The sequence below is a fragment of the Helicoverpa armigera genome, chromosome 14, assembly GCF_030705265.1.
Source record: "Helicoverpa armigera isolate CAAS_96S chromosome 14, ASM3070526v1, whole genome shotgun sequence".
NCBI lineage: Eukaryota > Metazoa > Arthropoda > Insecta > Lepidoptera > Noctuidae > Helicoverpa > Helicoverpa armigera.
This window is the reverse complement of record NC_087133.1, coordinates 9,654,626-9,681,565: the sequence shown is the minus strand read 5'-3', so window position 1 is coordinate 9,681,565 and position 26,940 is coordinate 9,654,626. Positions and strand designations below refer to the sequence as shown.

The 26,940-nt window shown below is 40.5% G+C and overlaps 1 protein-coding gene across 2 annotated transcripts in view; it reads right to left on the bottom strand.

The window, feature by feature from the left end:
- Positions 1 to 26,940, bottom strand: part of Chp (chaoptin) — an 81,217-nt gene that overhangs the window by 8,742 nt on the left and 45,535 nt on the right. For both annotated transcript variants that reach the window (XM_021330535.3, XM_049837162.2), the window contains exons 2-10: positions 20,812 to 20,901; positions 5,545 to 5,749; positions 3,425 to 3,595; positions 2,691 to 2,899; positions 2,266 to 2,420; positions 1,998 to 2,100; positions 1,167 to 1,367; positions 706 to 842; positions 211 to 430 (exon numbers count right to left, since the gene is read on the bottom strand). In XM_021330535.3, coding sequence (XP_021186210.3) covers positions 211 to 430; positions 706 to 842; positions 1,167 to 1,367; positions 1,998 to 2,100; positions 2,266 to 2,420; positions 2,691 to 2,899; positions 3,425 to 3,595; positions 5,545 to 5,749; positions 20,812 to 20,895 — 1,485 coding nt within the window. In that variant the 5' untranslated portion in view covers positions 20,896 to 20,901. The remainder of the gene's footprint in view (positions 1 to 210; positions 431 to 705; positions 843 to 1,166; positions 1,368 to 1,997; positions 2,101 to 2,265; positions 2,421 to 2,690; positions 2,900 to 3,424; positions 3,596 to 5,544; positions 5,750 to 20,811; positions 20,902 to 26,940) is intronic.

Sequence of the window (26,940 nt, the reverse complement as noted above, 5' to 3'; positions counted from 1 at the left end):
CAAAATTGACATCATTTTCAACATACGTAGCTCCCATGAAGACGTTTTGACGGTTGAAATTTTCTTGACAAATCATCTATAGTCGTTTTTTAGGGTCGTATAAGAGTTGCATTTCATCACTCGCAGTCTTAATACCATTCTTATCCGTAGCTCCCTCAGAGGAAGATATATCAAGATTCTATCACTAATATTAGTGTGGAACTTACTAACCTCAGCAAAAGCAAACGGATCAATGAACTCAATATTATTCTCAGACAAGTCCAAGGTCTTGATAGTCCTAACGTGTTGGAAGGCACTGGATTCTATCCTGGTCACCGTACTGCCAAATATCTTCAGGTCTTCTAGTTCCACCCCAAATTCTAGGAAGTCTTCTGTTCTTATACTTTGACGGAGGAGCTTGCTTATTGATAAGTAGCGGAGTGATCTCATTCTGGAAATCAAAATAATCATTATAAAGAGTCCGTAGCTAGCAGCAGTAATATTGATTAATAACATTTTTGAAACTGAAAGTTTCCTGAGATCACTTTTGCTTACTTTGATTGCACCAAGTTGTATATGGTACATATTTCTTTGGTCACATTCAAATGAGATTTTCAAAAATCTTTCTCAGTCTATCATTCTGTCTGATAACCCAATTAATTTGTTAGTATTGGGAATATTTTCCCTTCATCTTAAATGCTCATATAAACTTAACTACAAACGCACCTTCTAAAATCCTGCAAGCTCATTTCAATGGAGCTTGCACTGCTGATGTCCAAGTAAAACAGTTTGTATTGGAAGTTGTTGAACGACGTTGTAGAGTACTCTGAAGGTGTAGTTGATGTCAGCAGATTTACATCCACCTGGAATGTTATAAAAAAGATCTTAATTTTTTTTTAAGCCTTCGGGAAAATATAGACACAAGACCTTGGTCATAATAACTTAGATATAATCTGAAGCTTATCGTCTCTTTCGAGAAAATCGCGGAATATGAAAACTTTTTTTATTGTGTCTAATATTACTCGGTCTTGGAGTCATGTTTTGCCTTTCCACTTTTATTGTTCTGCAATTCGTTCCTTAGGTCTTTTACTATCTTATCCCCCTCTTCGTCTACCATAACTCATGTTAATCTCATTTTCATAAATTGCTTGTACTTTTTATCATAACTAATAAAAATCTGAACATACCTTATTTTCTCTTAAGTTCAAGAACCTCAAAGAATCCAGCTTATTCAGCATAAACTTCGATATCATGGTCAAGTTATTCTCAGACAAATCTAAGCTCTGCAGGCTGTTCTCTAGACCAGCGAAGGAAGCTGGTGACAATTCTGATATACTGCAATCCCGTAGCGAGAGAGTTTTGATCTTTGCATTTCTGAAGGCGTCTTCCTGGAAAATGAGAATAGGAACAGAATTATTAGTTGATAGTACTAACTTCTATGTTTTGTTTTGGATAGCTTATTTTGCAGGATTTCGGTATTGGAGTTTGGTGCATCTATAAATTCAGACTATTACATCCCTCTTCGCTATCACATCTTATGTTACCTTGTAATAAATTAAAGTACCTACTGTAAACATTTTTTGGTGTTTCCAAGGTTCTAGTAATGCCCATTTTGGATCCTAAAATTGAACATTTTGACCAGTCCCAAGATAAGCATGAAATAAAACCCAGAACTTTCGCAAGCATCAGCTGATTTTAACTTAATCGTAAGATCAATGATACAATAAAACATGGGAGTGAATTTTTTACGACCTCAAACCTCTTTATGGTCTAACGTAATGGTGTACTTTTTATGTGAAATATACGTCTTGCGATAATGTTCCTGGCTTATATTTGGTGGTTTCTCGGAACATGTTCTAGAATATTTGCTTGAAATGAGACAATTTTCTCCAAACTCCATACGTATTATTCAGGACTTATCATGCTTTTGAGTGCACTAAACACTACAAATAAAATTTCGGTATAGTTTGGGTCATAAAATGCAACGTGAGACAGAGTAACAAAAATGGAGAACTTACTCTCAAAGCATAAATGGTGTTCCCATCCAAAGACGTGTAATTCAAAATGTTGAAGTACTTGAACGATCCTGGATACAGTATCTTGATAAGGTTGTTGTCTAACCTGGAATTTGTGAGGAAACATTGTAAAGATTAGGCATAAATAAACATACATATACATATAAGAGATGAGATGATGGTCCAAATGAACCTTTTAAAGCAAAGAGGTGGTTTCGATGGAATAAACACTGTTTCACTAATATACAGACGAATATAGGTTTTTCCTTACTTCAAAGAATCCAAAGACAGTTTGATTCCATTTAGATCATGTGCTGGTGGGACTTGCTTGATCAGATTGTTGGACAGATCCAGGAATCTCAGCTGACGTAGTGGCGATAGTTCTTCGTATGGTATGTAGGCAAGTTGATTGTCTCCGAGAAGGAGCTGGAATTAGAATAAGATGAAGTTTTAGAATACGCTTTGGTTATAGATTTACAAAGTACTGCCCGAATAACTTTAACATCTATAACGTGATAAGGAAATCCGAAAGCAGATCACTTTGTAATGAAATTCCAAAAGATAATAAAAAACGTTAAAACGATTAAATACTCTATTTTAACTCGATATTATCCGTCTTTTTCAGTTTCGTGCAAATGCCTTACTCTTTATGTCTACACGTATGTACGTTTATGTCTCATAATCACTTCAACTTACCCTATTAAGTCTGCTCATCCCATCTCGGAAAACTCCACTATCGATCACAGATAAATGGTTTCCATGTAAGTCCAGAGTTTCTAGCATGGGCAAGCTAGAGAAAGCATCAAGTGGCAAGTTCGCTATAGAATTATCTGCTAGTATCAATGTCGTTAACGTATGTTCTAAACCTCGCCAATTGTCACCAGAAATGTCTGTTATCTCGTTCCCTGGAATCGTAAAACTAACATTGTTAATCGATTATCAAAATAGAAATCAGGTATCGATATTGTACGAATCGTTGAAGATCGTGTTGTTTCGTAATTCGTAAAGTTTGTATCTTCAACAGATAATTTTCAGACTACAGAGCGAGTAATTACTTTGTCTACTTCACGAGATTCTAATCTGAAACAACTTAGAGAACCATTTTGTAACTCGAATCGTCTCAGTTCACTTCGATGTGTATTACCGTAGGTTAATTTGCTGTGAAGCTCAAAGGCATTTACCAAAACACGAAACAGTAATATTTCGACTATGACCTCAAATATAGGTTCAAAGTTTGTTAAATCTTAAGGGAATATATTTCACAATCTCAAAGTATTTTACGTCCAAGACCCAATATTGGGTTCAAAACTTTTGAACTTTGCTTGCGTCAAAAGCAGCACCTAAATTTGATCTCCAATAAGCCAATACTATGTAGTTCAAAATTTACACCAACAACTTAAATTGTAGTAGAAATTCTAGACATAAATCACCTGTCAGATCCAGGAGCCTTAGTTTCTGTAAGTATCTGAGCGACCTGCTAGGCACAGACGTCAATTTGTCCTGTCGCAGTTCCAATTCCCAAAGTGTATTGTCGAGCCCATAGAACGCCTCTTCATGGACACTCTCTAGCGGGTTCTCGTTAATTGCAAGCCGGTACAAGCCTGGAATTAATCGTCTCTGTTAGATTATGTGAGAATAACAAGCGTTTCAATTGAAGCTTAAGATATTAGGGGTGTTCATTAAATTGTTAATCTCGTCTTAAAGGATGCTTTGTGTATTGATATACATCCTTGTTATTTCCGATTCAGGTAATGTGAAGATGGGGGTCGTTTGTAAATGTTAACAGCGTCATTATTTATTTAAGGCGGTAAGATTTTTCAAGATGTTTAAGGGCGCGTGTGGCTTCGGAGAGATATTATGTGACAGAGTATCTAACAATAATGTATGTTTGATTTAACCAAAATAATATATAGCTGATTCGACATTATGATATTGAATGTGGAAACATTGGCGAATTTCATCGTCAAACAAAAAGCAAATATGGATATGTTGAATTCAAGTTCCAAATAAACAAACTTGACCACAACTCTCGAGAGCATCAGAGCGGACAGTCGTGTGGTCGTGTTTATTTATTCTGAACTTTACCCTACCCTTTGCAATGTTCTAATTTGTTTGCCAGTAAACATTGTGTTTTAGAGCTTCTGGTTCGTGAAAGTCATGAATGATAGCATTTATGAGTTTATGATTTTAGGATATTTAATAATGATGGGTTATTTTAAATGGTTCCTGTTCCTACTCTTCTTTATCAATTGGACCTACAATCTCATAACCAGACTTATCTAATCCTTTCTCAAAATTAGTTTTCACAGCGAGAGTATTTATTTAGTCTAAAACTGCTGACTCGCTGCTCATAACAGCAGATTTAACCGTCTCTAGCTCAGCGTCACATATTTAAAGGGTTTACTTATGTACAGTCTACAGTATGAAATGCTGAGTGGAGGATTAAGACAAACCTTCGCTTATTATATTCGCCGTGTCAGTCGCAAATGGCGCTCAGTCAGGGAGATGAGAATTTATGCTTGTGCCATCAAATATACATGTTTACGGCGTAATCTAGTTGGCATTCGTACTTGTTTGTGACTTTTCTTTATTTCTGTGGTGTTGTTTGTCCGTACGGTAGAATGTTAAAGTAGAAATTATGTGTCGAAGTAGACTCCGTAAGTTCTAACGGCTGACGTGAAAAACGCTATTGTCATGAAAAGTTTTGAGATATCGTTGGATTATTCTAGTTGATAATCTACACTTAAATTATAAGGAGGAAAGGTTTTATTTTGACATGAATAAGCTCCGAAACTTCGTTTCCAAATATATATTTTTTTTCATTATTACATATTATCCCCCTGTGAATGTATATATTTTATTCGGGTATGGGCAGTAGTTCCCACGGAATGCGGGTGAAACCGTGGAAAAACAGCTAGTAAAAATACTTGTAGAAAAGTAAGTTATTTGCGAGTACCACGTATATAAAACCCCTGTATCAATTTACTTGTTAACATTAACTCATCAGCTTTACAAACCGCGAAAGTTAAACTTGCATCATTATAATTTACCCCATTGTGTAACTTTTAATGAAAATTAAACTGTAATTGTATTATGCATACATTTCTTCAAGGAAGTTGTATATCAAAGTTGTTGCTTTTATGAATGCAGCCTGCTAATTGTAGAATTAAATTAATTCTTGTTGTTGTTTTGTCTTTATGTTTGACTCTATGTTCTTCTGTAACTGAAACTTTATGTAGTCGTTTATCTTTCTTTTACGATGAGTTTGTAAGTTGTTTACCTATATGAAAGAAGGTATACTAAGAAAAATATCATTAGATATTTCCTTAACATATTCCAACTCTATTCTATATTTCTAGGTTCATTGAGCGTTTTATTTGCAAAAGAACGGACAATAAGACCTCAAATATATTTTATTTTCTAAAGTTGTCGTTTACAAAACTAAGGATAAGGATGCTTTGTTATATTTTTCCTTGATATATGCAAATGGGCTAGCAAAATTATTGCAAAAAGGCACATTATCTCTCTTGAAGGTTTATACTCAACTAACCTGTAGCTTGAAAGAACTGAGGCTCCAAATCCCTGATCTGATTGCCAGTCAGCTGCAGCATGAAGACCTTCGAGCTGTTGATAGTGGCTGGCACCCTGAGGATCGGGACGTGGTTGCAGGTCACGATGCCCAGGTCCCCAGCTGGCTTCGAGCAGGAGCATAGCGCTTGGAACAGGCATGGTGGATGCCCTGTATCAACGTGGAGCTAGAAACGAGAAATTTTGGATGTTAGTGATGTAGGGAACTGCGTGGGTCAAGGTAATGAAGATGAAGAAAAAAATATGAAACTGACTGGTAATGCATATGAACACAACTCTTTAGTAGATCATTAAACAGAGAATTCATTATGAATTCAGTTGTGATATTACTATAATTTTATGATTTTTCTGAACTGGATCCTTATACCGTATATCTTCAGTAACACCTGTATATCTAAAATTCAGTAACATACATATAAGGAAAGATTTGCAAGTGTTATTGAAGAACACCATAATCTGCGTCATGTTCACTTCATTCAGAAAGTTTGGCATGAAGAATCAAGAAGTCAGTGAAGAGTCTAAAGAAGAATAATTTATACATTAACTTGAACTTTATATCAATAATAATATTGTTATGTACTATGTACCTAATAGTTGTACGATATAAATTGGCAATGAACTCAAATCAATTGAAACGGTCTCGGTTTCCTATTACATATTAGTGTGATTGGCGTTACTCGGTCAAGCTTGATATGTCAAAGTCACACTATGTGCTCTAGTAACATCATAGTGCTTCTTCCAGCAATGTTTGTGTCAACAAAAATGTAAGGAAATGGTTAAGAATTAAAATACAAGCGTTTTGGGGTCACTGATATTGTTGTCAAACCATTTGTTTTACTGTTTCTCTCTTAGGACTGTCCCATTTCTGGTCAAAGGCCTTACTTATCAATGTTCTATCCTTTTCTACCAGAAGCTTGTAGCCAATCAGGACATAATCTAAGACCACCATTTTGGCAGATTTAATCACAAAATATCTTCAAAGCCATTAAAAACCAAACAAATAGATCGTTATCCATCTTAAGAACCAAGTTAAATGGCTCCAACATCTTGAACTTATTCGGATGGACGTCCATAATTTGTACTCTCCGTTGTTCGCGGGAATTAAAGCGAGCGATGATAAGTGCTACAAAAGACCACTTTATTAGAGACTTGTCTAGTCATCAATCAAGGATCTTTTGTTAATTTAAGCTTCATTGTTTTTTGGATACGTTAAGGGCGTTTATGTGGTCGTTTAAAAGCCTTTTTGCGGTTAAAGTTCCTTGTGTTTGCTTTGATATTTAGAATTAGAAACTGTTGAAGAACATGTTCAAAGTCCTTATGGGATGAGTGGAAACAGTGGATCCAATAGTTTTTTTATGTTACACTGAGAAAGTTTACTCTATGTCCTATTAACTACAAGTCGAGATTTCGCCACTGAGTTACACTGCCGCAAAAAAATCTTCCTTCTGGTCTGCTCCCTGTACCAAACAGTAATAAATTGTGTGCGAGCATTTCTAAAATGTCCGCGAACATCAGCAAGCCATAATATTGGCATAAAAGGAGAAACCATTGAAATAGCTTTACTTTTTCATTTTTCCATATAAAATAAATCGCAGTGAGCTAACTTTCCGGAACTTAAAAATACAAAGGAATTCCTGCATTTGATTTCTATAATGCAATTCATTTGCAGTTCTAGTTTCTGAAAAACGATCGCAATTTATAACGTTGGAAGTTATTGAATGTTAGTTTCGTTAACTAAGTTTGTTTGTATTCAATGTAGCTACGAACCGTGGTAGGTACTACGGTAGAAGTTTGCAATTAATTTTGTAGGTATTTTATTAGTTTAATTACAAACTTTAACTATTTAATATTTGTAGGAATTGTATGTAAGCGTTATTTTGCTTCGTTATTTAATAAATGATTACCTACGTTCTGCTGATTTTTCAGAATATGGGTGAGTCGCTCCTTAGTTATTCGACGTCATTCAAAATAAGTTTAGATTATAATAATATCTATAATTCGTAAATTACTAAAGACGAAAATAATACCTCATTAATATTTAGTAGAATATGTTTATAATATACGCTGTAACTGACTTAGGTACGTTTTATAGTCAAATCACGTTTCAGACCAAATTCATGTTCCCAAATACACAAAAAGTTACAGTTAGCTACGCTACAAACAAAAACAAAATGGATTGGTACACGATCCAAAAGTTCCATGTTTTAGATTTTATACACATAGCGATATGGTAAGTAATAGCGGGTTGAGGGCGTGAGGGCCAAACCCTCCCGGGGACTCGCATCAATTTGGTTAATATAACACATGTACTTTTTAGCGAATGTTTTCGTTTATAATTTGTTGGGTCCGAGTACATAACAAACATGCTTTTTGGACCGGAATAAAAATTTAAATCCGTTTTGGGATTCGGAATTCAACTTTTATTTGGTAAGTAGCTATTCCGCGCGGTTTTACTCACGTTCCGTGATATCCACTTTCATCGGAAAAAGTAGCCTATGTCCTGTCTCAGACTCTAGTCAGGTCCCAGGCGGTACAGTCGTTTTGACGTGAAAGCGCATCAGACAGACGAATGGAGTTAGTTTCATATTTATTATATAAGTATGAATTTTTTGCATACAATAGGTCTATCGGGTATTGTTCTGTGTATGTTCCTATATAACATCAATGAGCAATGTCGCTTCTGCTAAGTTGCTATATGAGCAGGCGCAGGCGGAAAATAATGTTATCCAACATATAATTATATATTTATGGGAATAAAACAAATATTTACATTATGATAACACAAGCAATGTAAGCACACATCGGCCAATTATTTTACGCAATCATTTTGTGTTTGCAATTATGTAGGTAATCGTTGTATGTACTCGTAATTAAACATACCTATGGAGCCATTTATTATATTGTTGTGATAAATATTGTTGCAACAGTTGGTAAAACAAATAATTATAATTTGTATGCGGTGTTTTCATTAAACGATAATCAAACTTCATCCTATGATCTATAGGTAATATTGTAAAGCTGGACTGGAAGAATTTGTTTGTTTGCTTGAACGAGCTGATCTCACTACTTGTCCTATTTGAAAAATTATTTCAGCAGTAGATAGCCCATTGATCGAGGAGGCCTATAATGGCTTTATCTAGGTGCCTGAAAAAGCTCTTGCGGGACGTCGGTGAAACCGCTGGCAGAAGCTAGAAATAATCAAATTTTAAATCTTCCTATAGGAAAATAATCTTCTTATAGTATATAAGTGTATTTAGAATTCTCAAATTCAAGTAATTTTATCGCCTGCTTAATGTCTTGTCTCGATCGTTTGAAAGCGACCCGTAGGACCAATTAAATTATATTGCTCCTCTAATGTTTGACAATAATGTTGAAATGTCTTTTTAAAGTGTTGCAACGATAGGATAAGAGACTTTTAAGAAAGCAACATTCCGAAGAGACGATCAGGGGTGTTCAAATTGTACTGCATCCTTCAGTTATTTACCTTTATCTAGTGAGCAAAGATTTCTTCTTATACAGCCTGGGTGGCCAATGATGCCAGTCGAAAAAAGTATAAATAGCACCTACTTGTCAGGTTTCGAAACTACACGACATTTAAAGAGTACCTTAGTGGTCATTTCTTTTCCGAATGAGAAGAGATATTTCTAGATAAATATAATGTTTTCGTGCATTTAATGTCATACTATTATTTATTTAGATATGCAATAATCATCGGGCTACAAAACAAAGTAGTTAAGGGAAGATTTATTTTGAATCCTATAGGTACATAAGATAGTTTTATTCGTAGGTACTCTTCGAATAATATTATTTTCTCTAACAACAGTCCAAAACTGTACTAAATAAAACTAGATCGCAAAAATACATAAATCTTCGACTAGACTGGTTAAGAGGCTGTTTCATATACTTATGTCTTTGACCTAGTCGTGTCATTGATATATGGAAGAAGTACCCAAATATGCCTGGATTTTTGCTGGTAAGTATAAATTATTATTTTATCATGGAAATAAGGTATTATTTTGGATGATAGTCGCCATTGTCATAAATATTCTTGACCTTAATGTCTTAGCTAGCAATCTACTTAGGAAACTTGAACTTAATATATTTTTATTCAAAGCCATTTTTTTCATTCATTCAAATCTATGCCGTATAAATGAAAAATATATGTATAAAAAAAATCTAGTTGCCCATTCCAAATTTAGCTTCCTAAGGACAAGAAACTCCATGGATACTCTTTGTAACTGACTCGTTCTTTTAAATTTTTTAGATTTACTTATTCCCCACCGGCGTAATTAAGTTAAGTGCAAGTCGGCCATAAGTAATATTAAAATCTTCCTGAATAAAATTTTAATGACCAAATAGATTTTAAACTTAACAGAAACGGCTTCATAACGGGCCGTAAAATTTAAGTTATGACAGAAATTGATGACCAGCTTCTTATGACTCTTAGAACATTAAAATAAGTAATATTTAATGTTCACTGTAAAGAATGTAGGTCGTCAAATCTCTTTTATCGCTTGAAGACATACAAGTCAATAGGTCAGTCTCTATCATGATGGTTACATGTCATGCTGTTGATCTACGAATCAGGAAAGATCTATCGAATTTTCCCATCAAATAGTATACATTGGCTTATAGTCTGCATTTATGAAATGCCAAGTGTCCTTAAAGTAGAAAGTATCTGTCTGTCTCGTCAAATAATTTAAACAGAAGATATGTACGCAGCTAGTTTTGAGCAAGAACTTAAGTTACTTTTTACCAAAGCGCGGTGAGGGTCCCTCGGGGTGCAGGTGTAACCACGGGGAGCACCCAGTCTTACATTTATAAGGATTTATGATCCCCTCTTCTCTTTTTATAGAAGAACAGACGTAGATAATAATATATTTTAGCACCATTTCAAGTCTTCACTATCTCCCCAAAATATCACGGCAAGTAAATCTGCTATAAACAGTATATCTTTGACAATGAGACCCGTAACCTTTTTATTGTCCCGGATAATACCCCAGCCAAATATTCCCTTTGAAAGGCTCGAGTATATGCTGAATTATACGTTATGCTAAATAATAGCCCACTTATATCCACGCCCCGAATCTTAACAGCTAGTGTATTTCAAGTTGGAGATAAAATTTTATAAGGCCCGTCTGTGTTACTGCAGTTTTTAGTTAGATCTTTCTAATTTCACCAGTATCATGATGTACCCGTAAGAAGTAAGTCTTAGGCGTAGTTTCTGTGTAGCTTTATTGCAGGCTTTTTATTAATTTTCTCTTCAAACTGCAAAGTTACACCATTGAAGGCGCTTAGAAACGGCCATTAGTGAGACAGAAATATCTTCATGGCTTGCATAGTTTTGATTATTCTTATATTTCGACATTGCACTATTCCAATTGTTTTCGTAGAAGTGCAACTGATATTTCATTATTTACAATCCTTTCAGTCTTGAATTTAAAATTTTATGCGACGACCTGCGATTAAACATCAGAATAATTTACTAGTGTGCGTGCATGTAGTTGTGTGTGTTCAAACAGCCAGCTTTTAATGGATTCTGCAGTTTACCACAGATAGTTTTACACTCAGCCGATCTGGAGTACACTGCATACAGAGTACAGAGCAGTCCTTGAGTGTTGCAAACAAAAGGAACGCAGAAAGTGTTCAACTTTTTGTAACTGAGGATTTACTGCAGACTTTTTTTGGCAGGGGGAAAATCCTCATGGACTTCCCTCCACCTGGGGTCGGTGGAGGGGGTGTGCCGGACTCTTACCGGCTAAAAACCCACCCAGTGTTGCCTTCTATTACCTATTGTCGAGGGCACGGGTATCGCCAAAGCATTCTTCCGCACCCCCGACAGGTATTGGCCCGCCAGATGTTCGAAGGCGGGCCCCGTCAGCCTCTGTGGCCGTCACCCAGCGGCCACAGCAAACTCCACTAAGAGAGGCGCGCGCAACACAACGCCACCGTCTCGAGGCCTGTTACTGATCGGACGACAGACGCCCCTAGTCTATCGCCCGCAGGCCGCGCCCTATGGTGGCCGGAGATCAGCCACCCTGCGACGCCCACCACGTCTGCTGCGGGCGGGGAGAGAGGAAGCAGTTTCTCTCTCCCTTTCCGCCGCCTCCTTTAAAACCATCACATCCTCACAAAAGGAGGCGACGGCGTTCCACCCTTCTTCGCTGCCGACCATGCAGGACACGACAGCCGGCAGCGAAAGACTTCCCGCAGCATCTACTACTGCCACTAGGTCACGGCGCTGCGTTGCCCATGCTGGGCATTCCAACAACGTGTGCAGCGCCGAGTCCTCTGTGCAGATCCCACAGTGGTGGCATTCGGGCGTGGGCTCCCGGCCTATGCGACACAGGAACTTTCCGAAACACCCATGTCCGGTAAGAACCTGTGTCAGGCGGAAGCTGAGGGCACCGTGGCTTCTCTCCAGCCACTCCTTCATAACGGGCCTGACCGCCGCGACGACGGCGTGCCCTGCTGTGGGTCGCGCAAGTCGCTGCTCCCATTCCACCATTAACACCTGGCGGAGCTCTGCCCTGCGCGCCTCAACTTGTCGAGGCACGAGACACTCACCCCGCTGCACTGCTTCCTCGCGCCATGTATAGAGTGACGCGAGGACTTTCCCGTCTAGGTCCCATGGTGGGGATCCGGCTAGGAGGCATGCCGCTTCAAAGGAGATCGTACGGTATCCCCTTATGACCCTGATGGCCATCGCACGCTGAGGTCTTCGCAGCACTGCAAGATTGCGGGCCGTCAGGGTGTTCGCCCACTGGCGCGGCGTAGAGCGCCATCGCCCGCACGACCCCCATATAAAGCCTCCGGCAGGAGGTATTGGGTCCCCTGAGGTTGGGCAGCAGGCGTGAGAGCGCAGAAGCTGCGGCCAACAATCGGGGAGCAAGACGTTGGAAATGCGGCCCGAAGTCCCACCGACTGTCGAGAACGAGACCGAGGTATTTCATCGTCGATTCGACAGCGATGGTGACCCCTCCTACTACGATGCTAGACCCCGGAGGTGGCTTCTTCCTCGGCCCATGGAAGCAGAGGGCCTCAGACTTGTGCAAGGCCACCTCGAGGCCAAGACGCCGGATCCTACCCACGACCTGCGCGACACTGGCTGTGGCCCGAATGGCCGCCTGTCGGTACGTCTTCCCACGTGCTGTTACTAGCGTGTCGTCAGCGTAGCATATCACGCTGACGCCGTGGAGAAGCGCACCGCGCAGGACCCAATCGTAACCAATGTTCCACAGGAGGGGCCGAGAACCGACCCTGAGGAACACCGCACGTCATCTCTCGACGACCCCATCCTTCTCGACCCGGGTACACGACAGCCCTTTCCGACAAATAGGCCCCGATTATGCGACGGAGGTACTCTGGCACTCCATGATAATGGAGCGCCTCCTTTATGGTATTCCAGGGCAGGGTGTTGAACGCGTTGGCGATGTCGAGCGACACCGCCAAGACCACCTCGCCCCGGGCGACTGCTTCCTCCGCCAGGACCCTCACGCGCATGATCGCGTCAACTGTTGAACGCCCCTTGCGGAAACCATACTGGTTGTCCGCCAGATCCGGCCCCTCTCCGGTCATGTGCTGAATAAGGCGGTCGGCGATGATTCGCTCAAAGATTTTTCCACCTCATTCAGCAACACAATGGGCCTGTAGGCAGATGGTGAGTCTGCGGGGCGTCCCTCCTTCTTGAGCAGGACCAGCTTTCCGATCTTCCACTGGTGGGGAAATTGACCCTGCTGCAGACATGCGCTCAAGAGTCCTGCAAGTCGGGGCCCGAGAGCCTTTATGGCCAGAGCCCATACTCGGCCTGGAATGCCATCGGGCCCTGGGGCGGTGTTTTTGATACGAGCGACCGCCACTCTCAACTGTACCTGGGTCACTTCGGGCACGTCGTCGTCGTCGACCTCTGCGTTGGGCATGCTCCAAGGCGGAACCATGGCGGGTGGGTTATGCTCCGGTCTCAGGGGGAATAGAGCGCCAACCACATCCTCCAAAAGTTGTGGCTGCAGAGTCTGGGACAGTGGGGGAGCCCACTTGCGCAACTTACCCCTGACCATACGGTAGGGGCGACCCCAAGGGTCACGGTCTAATGTCGCCAGTAGTTCCCTTTGAGCCTCTGCTTTGGCCTTCCCGATTGCCAGCTGGAGAGCGTTCTTTGCCTCCCTGTAGGCCTCGTAGAGTTCCGCCTCTTCGGCCGTCGCTGTAAAGGGGCGACGGCGTCTTCTTCGGTACCTGGCATACTGGCGGCGCACTTCCACACATGTGATGCGCAGCTGTGCAATCTCCTGTGACCACCAGTATACCTGGCGCCTGGATGGTGTCGGATGTACTCGGGGCATAGCACTGTCGCAAATCTGCGACATGCTCTCCTGTAACCACTCCGCTTCTTCTTCGATGTTTGCAGGCCTGTCCGGATGGTCTAGCCAGGCCTGCACAATAGCGGCTTCCACGAGAGCCTCTCGGTCCAGCCGTTTAAGTGCCCAGCGCGGGCCCTCTCCAGTGCCCACCGGGGCTGCTTGGGCCGGCCCGCTTGAGGTATGAGTGGAGATACTGAAACGGATGTACCTATGGTCAGACAGCGTCTCCACCTCCTCCAACACGTGCCAGCCCTGGACGCGGCATGCGAGCACAGGGCTTGCGAAAGTGAGGTCTACTATAGACCCACCCAATTGTCGCACGCACGTCTGCACGCAACCCCGGTTCAGGAGAAGCAGGTCTTGCTCGACCGCCCACTCCTCCATTAACTCTCCCCGCACATTTGTAGTCGGGGAACCCCAGGCAGTAGACTTTGCATTGAAGTCCCCCAAAACGAGAACGGGCCGCGGTCGACTACGACTTATAACCGTGCTCAACTCTAGCATGATCACCTCGAGGTCGGCGAGAGAAAGGCTGGGGGCAAAGTACACCCCTGCGATCAATAATTCACCCCACACTGCTGTGACATAGCCCCGCCCCCGGGTGACGACTTCAAAGGATGGGGTGTCCACAGCAATTCTTGCTATGAGCGCCACCGAACTGTTGCTGTCGCACACCCAGTCATCCCTAGGTGGCACATAATACGGCTCGGCGACGACTGCGACATCGATCATCCACTCCGCCATGCTCTGGAGCAATAGATCCTGAGCCCTGGCGCAGTGGTTGATGTTTGCTTGGAGGAATCTACGACTTAGGGCCATTATTGTGTGTCCATGATAACCTCCTCGTGCGTCGGTGGATCCAGTGCCGCAGCCGATGGGTGAACCGGCTGTGAGGGACCACTCGTTTCCATCTGCGAGTTATCTGAGTTACTACTAGCCGGCGGATGAACCGACTGTGTGGTAGTGACTCGTGATGTTCCTCTCTTGTTTGACTTGGGCCTCGCGCAGACCTTTGCCCCAGTCTGATGGTCGGCTGGTTTGCCGGATGTTGCACAGAGTACGCAGTGAGGCTTGGCTGTGCAGGAGGCTGCCTTGTGCCCAAGTTGGCCGCAGCGGAAACAAAGCTGACTGCGGTCGACCCCCGCGGTACACTGTACCCCACGTGTCCCTCTTCCAGGCAACGGTAACACCGAAAAGGCTTGGGTGCCAGAAGCGAAACTTGTGCTGAGACCCAACCCACAATCAATCTCCTTCCATTTGAAATCCTGTTGGCTGCCGATACGGGGCAGCTTACCAGAACTTTCCCTAGGCCAAAGGCTCCTCTTCTAATACTTCCCGCCTTTATCTGCTCTGGCAGACAGTTTCCGGCCTTTGAGATGGCCCCGATAACCTCGTCTGTGGTGACAGAGTCGTCCAGGCCCGAAATGAGTAAGTCTGCACTTCGTGGGCCTAGAAACACGAACGTCTTCCTGTCCTAGTGAAACCCTAAGTCTTTCAGCAAGGGCATCAGCTTTAGGGCCACTAGTGGCACCGGAAATTTCCAGTAGTCGGGCACCGGTTGTGGTTGTTTTGCACCGGATGCCCGAAATGCCGAGGTCACTTAGCGAGATGTTCGCTTTCGCCCGTGTTAACACCTCAGCATATGTGAGACCCGCTCCTCCGCCCCAGGCTGTAGTGTAATGACCACAGCCGTCGAACGAGGGGCGTAGCCTCACAGCCTGTTTTTCACCGCAGACTCTGTTGGCTTAGCCTTGCGGCGGGCGTTTTCCTTCCGACGTCCTCGTCGAACCGTTGTCCATTCCACCTCATTCGTTGTGGCGCTCGACGGTATTGGGCGAGTCGCTTGTATTAGCGACGCTCCGGTGGGAGCCCCGTTACTCGACTTTTCCGTAATCTTCGCCTTTTTCTTCCCCTTTCGATTTGGGGGTATCACCCCCGGGGTTAACGTAGCCGACTGCGCCTCATGTTGAACACGGGGTGCTGTGGCTTTTGCCGCATAGGACGGCGCTGAAGCTCTGCGTTCATCAGAAGCAAGAGGAGGGCGCAAGATCTTGCCTTCTAGAACCGAGAACCGAGCGTTGAAACTCGCCATCTGGCGCATCAAGCCGGCTAACTCCGACTCTTGGGGAGGCTGCTGCTTTGTGGGCTGTAGTTCTGGCAGCGTCTGTGTTTGCAATTGAGGCAAACCCACCTCCCTTCTGAGGTGCTCACGACGGAAATTTGCCATTTCCGCCTTGAACTCCTCATGCTCCTTGCGGAGCTCTGCCATTTGAGCAGCTAGTTTGGCATTCTGTGCCCGTAACAATGCCGCCTCTTCGTTTGTCGTACGGGTGAGGAGGGCCTCAGCACTCTCCTGTATTGAGGCTACAGCCTCTTTAAGTGCCTTTTTGCAGACGCCACTGAGTCCCTTTGAGACTTTCCCCACCCTTTGGATGGCCGCTACGGCGTCCATCATTCGTCTGTTGAGATCTATGGCAGGCAGCTCTTCTGCTTCCACGATCACCTCTGAGGCGGCAGACAACGACTCTGAAAGCCGGTTGACCCTACCTCCTGCTACTTTTCTCGTAAGAGCAGCAATTTGCTGCTCGTCTTCCGCCTGTTTTTCGGCGGCTGCTGCCGCCTTCTGGGCAGCCGCAGCCTCCCGCCGGGCCAGGCTAATACCAACATATTTGCCGGTTGTAGCTGGCCTACCCCTCTTTGTGTCCTTTTTGGCACCGGCTTTGGAGGCCGGCACCGACACTTCGCTCAGGGTCGTGTCTGATCCTGAGTCAGCGCCTGGTCTGGGGCGCTTGAGCTTACGAGATGAGCTGATGCTCGCCGTGCTCATGAGGCTTTCGTTGTCGGAGTCCGACAATATCCCCACGCTTTCTACCAGTACCTGAGGTACTTTTTCACCTTCACTACTAACTTTTCCTTTATTTTTTATTTTTAAGAAATTTTCCATATTAAATCCCACGATCATGAGAGCATAAAAAACGTCCTTCCCCGGCAGTGGCCTCATACCGGGGCAAGCCTACATACTGTTGGGGGCGGCTGGCCCCAACAGGTGGGAGCGCTAACGACCGTGCCCCCCACGGCCATTCATCCCCTCGCCGCGCTCCCGAAACTTGGGATTAGGTGGTTTTTTATCTTAGAGGTGTCCTTCCTCTGGGCCGGGCGGTTAAACCAAGCCCTCGGCGGCGGCATTAGACATGCCTCCGTCTGCTGTCCGGCCATCCCGGCTCAACAGACCCGCCGAACGGTTTGCTCTTCGATAAACGAGGAGACAAACGAGCGCCGCTTCGGTGCGCCTGCACCTCTGCGGGTGTGGCCGCATCCTCGCCAGGTCCGCGAGCGTGGACTCTGCAAGAGCGGCCCCTCCCTGGGTCCCTCTTTGTCTAGCCTCTCCCCTGAACCTTTCCGGCATGAGTAACTCTACCGGCAGAGCTTCAGGATCATAGAGGCACGCAAGCCCCACCACGACGACAACGTGGAGACACCCTCGGTGGGGAGGATTTACTGCAGACTAGTCTGATCAGCGACATACTTGATCAATAATAATTTAAGATACCGAAATTTTGGAGTGGATATTTTTATGACATAATATTTTTTAGGCCATATATTTACAAGCAAGAATTGAATTTCCGAGAGTACAGGTGGCAGACATTGTCCCGAATTCATCTAAGTGGTCTATATAGCAGAATATTACATTCCATAAATCTCTGCAAAAGGAGATCTCATTAACTTCATACGCTGACCAACTGACAAACTCAGGCGAGACTGCAACAAATTGAAATGGTACACAAAGTTCAGGTCACATTGTTTTATATCAAATCTAGGAGAGATGCCCGCTTTGTTCCCACACAAACACTCGAGGAACTATCGCACACACTAGCGTTCTAAAGTGGCTGCAAGCCTTTCAGCCTTTTGATACTCCCCCGTTCTCATACTGGATTGGAGACGGGAAATTAGATACTTATCCTTGAAGAGCATACGTGTTGAGAGATGGTTCAATGGCTCACCTGTTCTATGGGAATGATTGGCTTTCCAACGATATGGATCGAAATCTGCACATTGCGTTTTAAACAGGGTTCTGGTTTCTGTTCAGTTTTCTTATAACAAACCTTTCACAACTATATGGGGGTGAGAACGAACTACTTACGACTAATTGTGTGTCTATCTGATTTTCCACGGTAAAACAATTTTAACTGATTTGAATGCCGCACATATAGTATAGAGGCTGAGAAAGGACATAGACTACTTTTTTCGAAGTCTACTTTTTTCGAAGTTGTGAAAAGTGGTTCTCCTGGGAATGAGTGAAACCGCGGGGAACAGCTAGTACCTCATGTCCTTTAGTATCTCTTTCTGATTGTAGTCCTAATATTAAAAACCAACGGCCATAAATCTTCATAAAAACCGTCCACGACTTTGTACTCTTCAATTCCCATTTTTCTTGTCCCCGTGGGAATTTCTGTAATTCCTTTCTTAGTCGTCGTCTACGTTATTTATGGAGCTTATAACATTACACCTGGTTTTACTCAAAGGAATTGGCAGAAGTGTACTTTATACAGTACACTTTGAGATCGCTAAAAATATCTATTTATAGCCATCAAAAGAGGAAAATTCAAACTAAACTGTTCGAAGGCATTTTGGCAACATCTATTTTAACATAAAAGACGTATGGGTTTTATGAAATTACCATTACCAACACTTAATCCCTTCAGCTAGGTTTCAGTCAGTCAGGTCAACTACTTCTTGTAACAGTACCTTTACTACGTAATCAAAGATTGTCCTATCAATTTGAATCAATATTCATAAACCATCGCTCCCACAGAAGATTTTATATCACATTTTAGAACGGGATTGAAATTGCTTCAGATAAATACCGATCCCCGGTCGGATCACATTGGTTTTCTTACCGACATTGGCAAACGATATACGATAGTATCCCCCCATTCTGAGGAAAAGGGTGAATAGCGTTGTATATTATCTTCTGAACTACGATTTTTCTTAACAATTTTACTTGAACTGATTTATTCGTAGTAAGAATATTGTTTGTAGGGATTTCTCAAAAGAGCAGGTTATGTGTGTGTTATTCTTACTGATATTATAAATGCGAAAATAACTCTGTTAGTCCGTCGTATTTTTACGCCAAAAGTACTGAACAGATTTCATTGGAATTTCGTACACAGATGGTCGCGAGCCTGGGAAATGTGAGTGAAACTGTGGGTCACAGCTAGTTGGGTATATCTAGATAAGTATACATATTATGTAAGTAGTAATGCATTTGTTCAAATATTGTTAAATTCTAATAATACTATTTTAATCTTCCTAACTCCAAAAAGCCGCGGTGGCTATGCAATAATCTCGTGCGCATAATAAACCCATTTTAGTAATATTGCTTCCAATATCAAAACGGTTACAACTTCATCACAACTACCAAAGTTTAACTTTAACCGTATGACTAAAGTTGGTGTCGAACGTTGGATCAAATAATTTCCAAATATTGGTGAACCGTTTTCCAATATTAGCCATCTTCACGGGTGGAGTCAAAGTTTTCATGTTATTATTTAGTTTATTTTAAGCGATTTATATTTCTTTTGCATTATAATTTTTTCCCTAAAGTCTAAAGTGATAAAGGTGTGCATGATACCTGCAAATTTAATTCTATGCATCTAGGTATAGAGTTTATTTTGGAATCTTCTCTTCAAACCAGTATCAAATGACCAAAGATGGTAAAAATCATCTTTAATATTAATACTATAAAGCTACTATCGACATTTTCCTACGTTAAAAATTCTTAGCTGCTTTACATCTGTGCCAGCCCTTAGTTCACCTTTCTAAAGAAAGGACTAATACGGTACCTCAGAAATGTAGGTCCCTTCGAAAACAACGTTAGCATCTTTACCTATATGTTTACTGCCCTTTCCGGAAGGGTCGGGAGTACTTTAGGGATGGGTAGAATAAATCAAATTCCATCCACTGAGAGTAGGGTTGAGCTACCAAAAAGCTGAATGAAAACAATTTGGGTGTACCTGTTTTCTGGTTCGGTTTAGAATCGAAGATTTGTAGAAATAGACATGCATAAAAATATACTAGTTTTTTGGATTACGATATTTTTCGGTTTATATGAAGATCTAAACTTAATGGAAATATACCTTTCCGCTGTTCACTAACTCAAGAAAATCAATCTTGGAAAACTAGAAGTTTAACTATTCATTTTAAAAGAATTCTGGAACATCGCGAATTTCACCATAAAAGGTGATGCTCATGGGAGATCTCAAACATTTGTGACCAAGAAAAACCGAGCTTGAATATTTATATACAAACTTCAGCCAATCGGAGCCGCAAACCACAGGAGGCAAACTTCTTACGATTCACTAGAAGTCGTGTTTGTCGAAAACAAATAACTAGATTCCTTCGCTGAAGAAAATAAACTAGGAAATGTTCAACACCTCTGATTTCGGTGAGGTCAAAGTTTTGATTAGGTAGATTTGTTCGTTGAAAGGATTTTTGCTTGTTTGTCTAAAATTCGCTAGAGTGCTGCGTCTTATAATTTCTGAACCAAATAGCAACTATTACCCTTATTGCTGGTTTCTGAACCTTTTTCTCGGCGGTTAACCAATAATTTTAAACCGACTATCAGAGAGTCAGAATTATGTGGTAGGGTTGGTTATCGCAACAAGATTGAACTTACAACATGTATGTTCTACTAACCAAAGAGTACTCAACTCAGGAGAGGTTGTGTATCCATCGAAGCTTTATTGAACTCTAATAAATAGTGGCATTAAGGAATTATGTGTTTGAAACCTAAACCCGCAATTACCTACTATGGGATTTCGATTTTTCAGTAACAACATTAAGAAAACATTTAAAAAATGGTTTATACTTACTTCCAACGCTCTCGACAGGGATGCCCATATCATGAGCAGCAGGGTCACCACCACGAGCGCATACCCGAACTTTATAAACGCCATCAAACTCTGAAACAATACGAAACATTGTTCATTCAATATTCCAAAGTTGGACGATAATATAACTGACTGGCATGCTGACCGCTTGGACAGACGCAAACTTAGGATAACTTAACTGATATAATATTAATCTAAGACTTTGTAAACTTAACAAAAATAATTCCAGATTGTAAAAGCCTTAATTAAAAAGGTTATTAAGTATTTCCCCCAAGATTCGATTGCCACTGCAGGAAAACGATAAGTATCTACTTGACATAAAAGTAAGTGCTCTTTAATGAACAGCGTGAATTTCGTACTGATTTTAGGCATAATAAGGTAATATGTAAAAATGTTTAATTCATAAAATATAGAAAATACCTATGTACATTATAATAGATGATGTGCTGCCACGTAATAAGGTGATTAATAAAACGCCTACAAAGTTTTATACTTTAAGTAAGTACAATATGATCAAACTTCTAAACTACTTATATAGTGATGGATTTTCAAAGAAATCTTTCACTAAGGAATGGCTTAAGTGCACTTGGAGAGGCCTATGTCCAGCAGTGGACTGCGATAGGCTGATGATGATGATGATGATGATGATGGCTTAAGTATCCATTAAATGTATCTGAGTGTGGGGTAAGATAATTAAAATGCAGTCCTTTCAAATCATAGTGATAAAATCATCTTCAAAGTTCTCATAATGAATAACAAAGGGTGTTTAATTAAAATCCTCTTGACACGGGTAGTTCTCAGGAGGCTGTGTAACGTAGATCTGATGTGTATGATGGATGTTAGTAAAACCTATATGATGTATGTAAGCTGTCAGTATTTACGCAATGAATTGTTACCAGTTCACTCAATCTTTGTTAAGGTTGGGATATTATATGAGGTAGTTATTTTTCTTCATGTTTTGGAGAATATATGGCACCTGCTTTTAATCATTTAATATATTGACACAGTCGAGGCTATGACCAATCGACCCGTGTGGAATCAAACACTGGAAAAATAAGCTTATATACGCCTTTTATTCCATGAAATAATAAATTAAACGAGCAAATAATACGCGCCTGCTTAATTGCTGAAACGCGGAAAGATTTAACTGGAAATGCATTAAATTAATTCAAATAAAAACCGCAAATAAAACGGACAATGTGATTTAAATAATTGCAGTATTCATGAGAATTTAATGATTACAATTATTGAGCCTTTTTCAGTTATATTCAACCAGTTCTCGTGTTTGAATTCTGAAATCAATGAGTTCAATAAAAGATTCAATCGACTTTAGTGTTTCATTGACCTATTAAAAAGCTTTGACAATGTATCTGTTTCGTGACAAGATTTTCCAATTAGTTTAGCAAACATTAGTTTATTATTAGACACAAGCAGACAGGAGTGTTTTAAGGTAGGTAGGTATGTATTAGGAATGACGTTCGAGTATAGTTGTTTCTAATTGGCATCTGATTGAAGAAAAAACTGACGTACCCTAATCACTGGACTACTTTCTCAGTCAATTTTAATAGGATATGAAGGTATCCTGCTAAAATTATAAAATGTGAAAGTTTGTAAACATTTGTGTATGTGTGTTTGTCTGTATGATTGCTTTGTTTTGAAGGAAATACTACTAAAAGGATTCTGATGAACAGAATATCATAGTTAAGCGAAGTAGTTGCTTCGGAACGTTTGCTGATATAGCGGGCGGAAGCTAGTACCTACCTGTTCTATAAAACAACAACCTACGTAATAAAAAAAAGGAACTACAGGATAATGAGCATCAAATTACAAGGCAGAAATAACAGGGAACACACAATTACTGAGCAATAACACGCATGACGAAAACAATGAAAACAGTTCAATTATCTTGAGCTGGTTTTTTCCTCTACTTATATCTATCCGTATAAAAGATGTACCTAACGATTCTTGACAATATTTCCACCTTTGGCTTGACCAAATTGGATTTTGAGAAAAGATACTCACGACTCACAATGCGCCAAAAATGTACCATGTCTATCATCGCACTCTAATGCGATCAATTAATATCTTCGCAGTAAGCAGTTTAAGCATAAGGGAGCTAAGTATTTGCTAAGAAGCTGAAAATATTGGCTTTCATAGTGGTTACCTTAGAACGCAGCGCGGGTACAAAACATTTAAGCATCATTTAATTCCGACTCTGCCGCCTTTTCCAATTGATTTTAGGTACAGTCTAATAAATCACAGCCAAGTTTGACACCAGACCACCACTCCAATATAAATTAAACCCTTCTATTATGTTCGTAATATATTCAGATTGGAGTAAATTCGTGGTACTGAACCCAGAGAGTTTCGATGAGGCAGCCGGTATTGATCCACTAGACTTATGAATAACAAGGTGATTTTACTGATAAAGTCGCTTTGTTGAACCTTTTGCTGATTTTGCTTACGTCCCCCGAATAATGTTAATTGAACCCTAAAAAGACTGTTTTAATTTTGGGCTGGAAGTACAAATTATAGTAACGCGTACAGAACGAAATATTTATTTTGTATTGAAAAGGGGATTTAACAACAACAAAAAAATAAATTCTCCAATTATAAGTTGGTACTAATGTTCAAACTTATTAATGACCTATATAAATTACAAGAATTTATCAGTATCATTACGATCTCTTTGTGAATAAATTATTGACTGAGTGAACGTTTTTATGATAACAGACACGCCGCTGTCAAACAAAAAGTAGGTAGGTACTCATTGATGTATGAAATTCCATTATAAGGATATATTCCTGCCAATATATCAATTGAAACACCTGAACATACATTATCTCTATACATATTATATAAGTAGGTAGGTACTACCGATCTATAAACCAGAGGACCACATGGGACCACGATAATGCATACCTCAAGCCGCTTACTTCCCTTCTCACCATCCCCTTCAGACAGTCGGCATAATATTTTAATACTTCAACCATTTATTGATTGAGGAAGCGTCGAGTGCTGGCCCTCTCGGCATTTTTCTTTTTTATTAAGACGGAAAAAGCTCTTTGTTACCAAAAAGGTTTTTATACGACCACGTAATCTGGGATTTGAAACCGAGGTTTCAATTTCAGTGTAAACTGAGATGATGGAAGTAAATAACGTTGGTTCTAGGAGTCGAGATAAACGTTGAGTTCGAAATTTTAAATGGTTTTAATGTTTGTGAAAAATTAAATGAGATTCAAAATTAAGTACAGCCATCACTGGAATTGACACTCAAAAATATGAAAATAACATCCTTTAACACTTAATGATATTGCAATACACATACGAAACTAATAAAATTCCTCTAGTTCTGCACAAAAGTATCTACAAAATAGTTTATTTTTGGCAATCAAAACCTAAAACTACTCTTTGCCAACACAAATTGGGGTGCAGGTATCCAAAGGTATATTTTACTCTGCTACAGAACATGGATCCCCGAGAGCTAATAAAATACGCCGAGCATATGAAATATTTCAATACGATCAAATCTGGATTTTTCGTTGACACGGCCTGACGTTGTATGGCTTGGAAAAAACCTACCTTTGAGAGGGTACGATATGACAGATTTTCAGTTAGATTAAAAAACAAAGCGAAGTTTTGATCATTAGTTTTTGAAAGCGCAAGTCATTAGGCAATGTAAGGAGCTTAAGCTTTTTCGCGACTCTCAAGTTATTTTTAAGCCATACCAACTTAAAGAGAGTTTGGATTTGTACCAACTTAGTAAAATTGGTCACTGCCCAAATGCAACTTTGTACTTAATTGAAGTTAAAATTTTGTTAGCCTACTGCAAAATGTACACAATCAAGCCTTATTACGGTAAGAAAATCATCAATATGTATGTTTCGATATCCCGTATGAATAATTCCTCGCACATTTTCCAAAATAAGCTACTTTCATTTGAAATTCCACGTGCATATGCCTTATTTCCGTCAACAGGCGACCAATTGTGAGTCGGGCAAGAAATTTTGTTATGCACATAACATAGGAAAAAACGATTTTCAACCGTTACACCTTTGACATAAGGTTGAAAGTTGCAGGTGAAATTAACGGAACATTTTCCAATGCGGCCAACACGATTCAATATAGTTATTTGTTGTGAAAATCGAGGCGTGCTCTGCGGTCGCCATATTTTCCATTTCCCGTGGGAATTTGAAAAACATTACTTGTGTGTTAAAAATTACCACCGATTCGGCTCACTTTAGTACCGTGTACCATATATGGGTCAACTTACGGTGAACTGGGAAAAACTTTGTAGAATTTTAATGCTTAGTTCCTGAGTTATAGGTAGTATGCGCTCGTCGGTTAAAGTAGGTAGTTTAAAAGTCATAAGTTACGTCGTTTGTCTTGGCTGTCTTTTATACTAACTGTTGCAGCCTCTTGCTCTGAAAGTTTTTTAAAGATCGGGCAAAAGTTTTAAGTTATAAGTCGAAGAAGTTGTATGCGGCATATTAGATACTGCTTGATTTCGCACAATTTATATGACTGGATGTCTTTTGTTAACGGTAGATTTCAGTAGTAGGTAACCTATCTGTCGAATACCTTTCTAGAGATAGAATTTTAACACAACGATCAATGTCTAAGCCCTTTCTCTGGTTAGCAAATGAACAGATAGATAAGTTATAGAAATTCACCGTTCCAGTAAATCCGTCGTGGTCATTATTATTCATTTGAGTTTCTTTATTTTTAATGGGAACCGTGAATTTCTATCTATGAATGTGACTGTACTCATCAATATCCAAATATAAAGTAATTAAAAGCAAATAAAAATAATATCGATCTGAAATGATTGGATATACATTAACAAAACCGGAGGTCGGATCATATATCATACAAATAAAGGCAATTAGCGTTTCCAACGTAAATATACACCATAGTTGAAAATCAATGTTAATTCGTTTATTATACCGATATTCCAATAATCCTGCTATCGGAATATTATGTATTTACTCACACATGTGTATGTATAAATCTACTCACACGTTTAGTCTTTCTGTGTAACGGGATCCAAAGATATGTCAAAATCAATTACCATGCTTTCCCAAAATTAAATTTTAATGGAACGATAGAAACACAGAGAATAACGCAGCGCATAGTTTTTATATCGTGCCTTCTTGTTATGCGTTACCAAAAATAAATATAAGAAATTCAATTTATAGACCATTCAGCTAAAAAATATTTGAAGTCAATATAGCTTTCAACCAATTTTAAACTTGACCATTTAAGTTGTCGTCAGTTTCGTATGCGTGTACACGTTACACTTTTTCAAAAAGCTTCAATTTTCAATCTGACTACGGCATCAGAAACACAATATTTTACATGAAACTGCCCCATACTTTTTGTCAACTGGCTTGCTAGTGACTAAAGTTCCTGGTAGTCGTTAGGGAATATCGTCTATATTTCAACGAATATCTATGGAGTATTGCGGATGCATAAATCCCATGCTATGGAGGTTTATAGGAATTTTGTTCTTTTCACTCGTACAGTCAACTTCAGGTCAGTGGTAACAGTTTTATAGGAAAATCGTACTTATTACTTTTGTGTTAAGGTGCATGACAGTTGCACCTACAGCAGCCTACCGTACCTATATTGCGAGGTTCTCAAAGGTACATTTTGAATTCTTGCTGCTGACTGCAACTGCCGACCGCATGTGCTGCGGCTGAATGAAGTCGGCCGCAGCTGAACCACTGGTTTGTATGTACCTGTATGAACACCTATGGCAGTTGCAGTCGTCAGCAAGAATTCAAATCGTACCTTAATAATGAATCACAAAAGGTTTGCTATCTTAGCCTTTGTATCAAAGAGAATTTCGTGACTTTGTTACCTGTTGCAAAAATGTCAGTCCCGATCGTCAATTGTCAATCAAGGAATGATGGAATGATATCCAGCGTAGAGCGCAGTTTTGACTGGAATATTTGGAGCGTTCAGATTTTTCACTTGTGCATTCTTTTTCTCGTTGAAATCTCGTTACTTTTGCAAGAAAGAGACTGTGGATTCAGTAGGTTAGTAGGTAATATATAATCAATATTTTGGGATATCGAGACTAGTGATTTATACAACTTGAATTTTAAT